The 5,000-nt window shown below is 44.2% G+C and overlaps 1 protein-coding gene across 1 annotated transcript in view; it reads right to left on the bottom strand.

Moving 5' to 3' along the window:
- Positions 1–868: 868 nt before the first annotated feature.
- LOC105888617 (polycomb group RING finger protein 3) overlaps positions 869–5,000 on the bottom strand; it is a 19,167-nt gene continuing 15,035 nt past the window's right edge. The window contains exons 9-10 of the mRNA XM_031568994.2: positions 3,973–4,053; positions 869–3,454 (exon numbers count right to left, since the gene is read on the bottom strand). Of these exons, the coding sequence (XP_031424854.1) occupies positions 3,407–3,454; positions 3,973–4,053 (129 nt within the window). The 3' untranslated portion in view covers positions 869–3,406. The remainder of the gene's footprint in view (positions 3,455–3,972; positions 4,054–5,000) is intronic.

Here is a 5,000-nt window from a genome sequence, read left to right as displayed (position 1 = left end):
CTTCCATTAGATAGCAACTCCCCCCCACCCCCAGAGTCTGTTTGGGCTTCCTTAATTAGTCAGCTCGTTAATTAATCACATGATGTCATCACATGAACAATAAATAAATCAGAATAAAAAAGCAGAGAATGACCTCCAACAACAAACCAGAGAAGAGAGAGAGAGAGTGTGTGTGTGTGTGTGTACAGGGAGAGGACCTAACAATGAGTGGCGATGAGTTTACAGCTGAAATGTATATTGCACATTTGTTCCTTTGGAATGGAATGAGACAATGGAGTGTGAGTGTGTGTGTGTGTGTGTGAGGAGTCATTTCACCGGGTATAGGGGTAGTGTCACCAGAAAGCCTTCAGTAAGTGTGTGTGTGTGTGTGTGTGCTCGCACAAAAAACACAACGCAAAGATATAATTATCAAGACATTTAAAACTCAAACCAACCCTCCACATATCCAGCAAAATCTGAGTTTGTGTGTTCGTGCGTGCATGTGTATGTATGGCTCATCCTCTCCTGAGGCAGTTCAAGGAGGTTTACTGATCAGGGATGTGTGTGTGTGTGTGTATATATGTGTGTGTGTGAGAGAGAGAGAGAGAGAGAGAGAGAGAGAGAGGGAAAGAGAGAGAGAGAGAGAGAGAGAGAGAGAGAGAGGGAGAGGGGGAGGGAGAGAGGGAAAGAGAGAGAGACAGAGAAAGAGAGAGAGAGAGGGGGAGGGAGAGAGGGAAAGAGAGAGAGACAGAGAGAGAGAGAGAGAGAGAGAGGGGGGGAGGGAGAGAGGGAAAGAGAGAGAGACAGAGAGAGAGAGAGAGAGAGAGAGAGAGAGAGAGAGAGAGAGAGACACACAGTGGAGTCAGAAAACTGCAGGGGAAAAAAGCTGTAAGATGTCGCCCTCTCATGGTGGGCAATTTTATAGCACCTGACACACACAAGCACAAACACACACACACACAGTTGCAATGCGTACTGAGAATGCCACTAATGACTTGTTTCTTTTTTTTCTGTTTATCAGAGATGAATCTGTGGGTGTCTGTGTGTTTGTGTCTGTGTGTTTGTGTCTGTATGTGTGTGTGTGTGTGCGTTAACAGATACTGAAATGTCAAGCTCATAGATACAATAGCATGGCTGTAGGAAGCGGACTTTTGAATGTTATTATAGAACCGCTATGTTGTGTTCTAACACAGCTGTAGAACCCTTTAGCACCACGATAGTCTCGAAGTGCGAGAAGCACCAGGGATCAGAACTGACACACACCCTTAAACACCTTAGAAACAGAACAAACAAATGACATCACACCCACAGGGAACATAGGCTCACGTGTATGAGTGTGTGTGTGTGTCCAGCATGTCACCTTAAACAGACAGTAAAACTAAATGGACACAGGTCAACATAATTCCTGGTACGTCTAACAGTGTGGTCAGAGATATCAAACACAGAAATCATTATCATTATATATTAGTATAAACAAAGAAACACACAAAAAAAAAAACAGATTGTTGGATGGTCTACAAATGCTGTGTGTGTGTGTGTGTGTGTGTTTTGGTGGAGCTGGTTAGTTTGCAGGTCATCTGGTAGGCAGCTGGTAAGAGCCCAGAGCTGGTGGTCTGTATAAAATCATCTACATTCTCCAACCCGAGACCAGTGTACTGACATGTGATTGGCCATCAGGGTTGTCAAAGGCCATGTGTCACTTCTGATAACACAAAGCCGTATGGGAGATTCTGTAGATCTGATTAAGAATGTAAGTGTTTTAAGTACTTATTAATATTTACACAAATGTTTTTTATCCATGAAAATAAAAGAAAACAATTAAAAACATTGTTAAAGTTTAAAAAAATTCGCTGGCTATGTAACGCTTTCGGTAAGTCTCTCATAGGCAGGTGTGTGCGCATTTGTGTGTGTATGTGTTTGTCTTTGTGTCCATGTGCCAAGAGTGTGTGTGTGTGTCCGTGCCTATGTGCGCGCCACTTTGTGTGAATGACCAGTACAGGTATCTCTGTGACCAGTACAGGTGTCTCTGTGACCAGTACAGGTGTCTGTATGATCTGTGGGGAAACCTAGATTAAAGAGCTGTAGCTGACGAGGCCTTTGGGTCTGGCATTAGTAGCAGAAATAGCGTCCTCTAGTGGACAGATGGCGTCAGTAGGGAATGGGGCAGATGAGAGCCAGTGCTGTCACATCCAGCAGGCTAATGCTAAGTCTCAGGCTAGCCCTACAGACCTCAGCTGCTAATGCATGCTAAACCTGCATGAATGCTAAGTCGCAGGCTAGCCCCATATACCTCTGCTGCTAATGCATGCTAACCCTGCATGAATGCTAAGTCGCAGACTAGCCCCATATACCTCTGCTGTTATGCATGCTAAACCTGCATGAGTTCTACGACTGTTGAAAAGCTGTTAACACAAAAGGCTCACCCCCTCTGTTAACACTGAATTACTGCTTGCAGGCTAATGCTAAATGATCCCAACAGGGTTAAAGAGTCAGCCTACTGCCTGCGAACTCTCGATGCTAATGCTAGGTGATTACTTTTGAGTTAATGCTCTCGTAGATAGCAGGTACGTTCATCAGTTACTGCTAGCAGAGACGTTTTCAATCTGATCTGCTGTAGCTCGCAGTGTGTGTGTGTGTGTGTGTGTGTGTGTGTTTGTGCTCTCTTCCTCAGTTATCTGTAGCTTCATGAAACGGCTACACACTGCTAACCCCAAACAGCACTTAAGGAACCCTTCTAAACAGTCTGTAGTCTTCCTCTCTCTCTCTTCCATTCTCATGCGTCTCTCTCCTGCTTCTCTCTAATAATTACTTTTATGTACAGAATTCTATATAGAACATAAATTACTACACACTTTTCTGCTTATTCACAGTCCACCGTGGAAAAGAAGACAAAAGCAAAGCAAGGGACAGAAGCTCAGAGACAATATACCAACGTAAACAAACAAACAAATGATAAACAAACAGTCCATAATAAAAGTCCTTAGAGAGTGTGTGTGTGTGTGTGTGTGTGTGGCCGGGGCTGACGGGCCCAAATCTGTCCTTCTGTAGTCTTCTCAGTTAGAAAGGGTAGAGAGGTCTGTTGGTTTAAAAACAGCTGACAGTGTTGCTGTTGTTGTGTTGGTCGCTTGTTTGTTGGTGAGTTAGGTTGTAAACAGAGCACCGGGTTGGTTCTGGGTCCATGTCTCTATTCTGTACAAAAGTATAAATATAAAGTTTATAACGTTTATAATCTTCCTCCAGCTCTCCTCGCTTCACAGAGGCCGCAGGACGGCATAGGCTGTTCCTGAGGCTGTGTGTGTGTGTGTGTGTGTGTGTGTGTGTGTGTGTGTGTGCACACGAAAGTGTGTGTGTGTGTGTGTGTGTGTGTGTGTGTTGGATTGATCGTCTCTGCATAAATACTCCATCACACATGATCTGACTCTTGTTCCTACAGCAGGTCCATCTTGGGTCTGTAATGTAGAAGCAGCGGAGACTTCTAGAAGATTAAACACACACACACACACACACACACACACACACACACACACACACACACAAACACACACTCATTAGACTGGCCAAGACACATAACTAGAGGAAGATAACAGGACCTGCTTCTCACACCTGGGACTGCATTTCAGACAGGATCAAGTAAACCCAAACCCAAATATCGTCACAGGGAACTGCATGTGCTTGTGTTTACCTCCCCTGGAAGTCTGCCAAATGACCTCATGGAAATGGAAATGTCACACCATAGTTTACAGCTACTTACCACACAGATGTAGAAGATGATGTATTCAGGAACTATTAGAAGCACTGAATTTGTTTTACATTCATTAATATACATAAAATAATTTACTCATATATATATACTATGGCTATTTGCACGTATCTCTGTGACCAGTACAGGTATCTCTGTGACCAGTACAGGTGTCTCTGTGACCAGTACAGGTGTCTCTGTGACCAGTACAGGTGTCTCTGTTTCCTAGGGTTAGGTTTTCTCTTTGTTCACACCTTAAATCTCCACCGGGTCACCACCACAAACTTGAGCGTGTGGTCCTTTCCCAGAATCTCCTCGTTGCATAAAATATCCAGCTGGAGAGAGAGAGAGGAGGAGGAAGGGAGGGAGGAGAGGAGGAGAGAAGAATGGGGGAATCAGGGAAGAGGAGAAATGTGATGAATCACAGCTCACACATGCAATATGCATAACACACACACAGTTATTATCCTAACAAGTGTGTCTACTCTCCTGTCCAGCAGAGACTGCATCCAAAAGTGTGTGTGTGTGTGTGTGTGTGTGTGTGTGTGTGTGTGTGTGTGTGTGTGTGTGTGTGTGTGTGTGAGAAAAACAAAAAGAGAGAGAGGGGCAGTTGGGGAAACGGAGAGCGAGAGAGCCATGGAGAGGAGGGGGGAACAGCTGGGTGATTTCCCAACTCCTTTATCAGATCCCCACTGCGCCACTGACAAGCAAAACACGACACACCCCACAGACGACAGATGAGACGACATATGGCGTTCTCACACATACACACACATACACACACAGCAAATCAGGTGGGAAGAAACTTGGTCTGAGTTCAAATCAGCACTTCAAAACCCCACAGAAGTCTTTAGAACAACACTAACACACTCTCATACAAAGTCACATTAATACACTCACACACTCTCATACAAAGTCACATTCACACACTCACACTCATACCTACACTCTCCCACACAAAGTAACACTTGCACACTCACACTAACACCCTCTCACACAAAGTAATTAATAACACACTCACAGACACTCAAACACACTCTCATACACAGTCACATTCACACACTCACACTCATACCTACACTCTCCCACACAAAGTCACATTAACACACTCACACACACTCTCACACAAACACAGTCATACTAACACACTCGCACACAGTGACACTAACAGACACTTTCATACAATCACACTGTGAGAGTTTCTGATCATCTCTATCACTAAATGGTTTTCAGTATTAAATGCAGACATTTGCATAAAGCACATGTTGTCCACTCTCAGGTT

Source organism: Clupea harengus, chromosome 6 (genome assembly GCF_900700415.2).
Source record: "Clupea harengus chromosome 6, Ch_v2.0.2, whole genome shotgun sequence".
In the NCBI taxonomy this organism is placed as follows: Eukaryota; Metazoa; Chordata; class Actinopteri; order Clupeiformes; family Clupeidae; genus Clupea; species Clupea harengus.
Note: the sequence above shows the minus strand (reverse complement) of the source record. Positions and strands in the feature narration are given on the sequence as shown.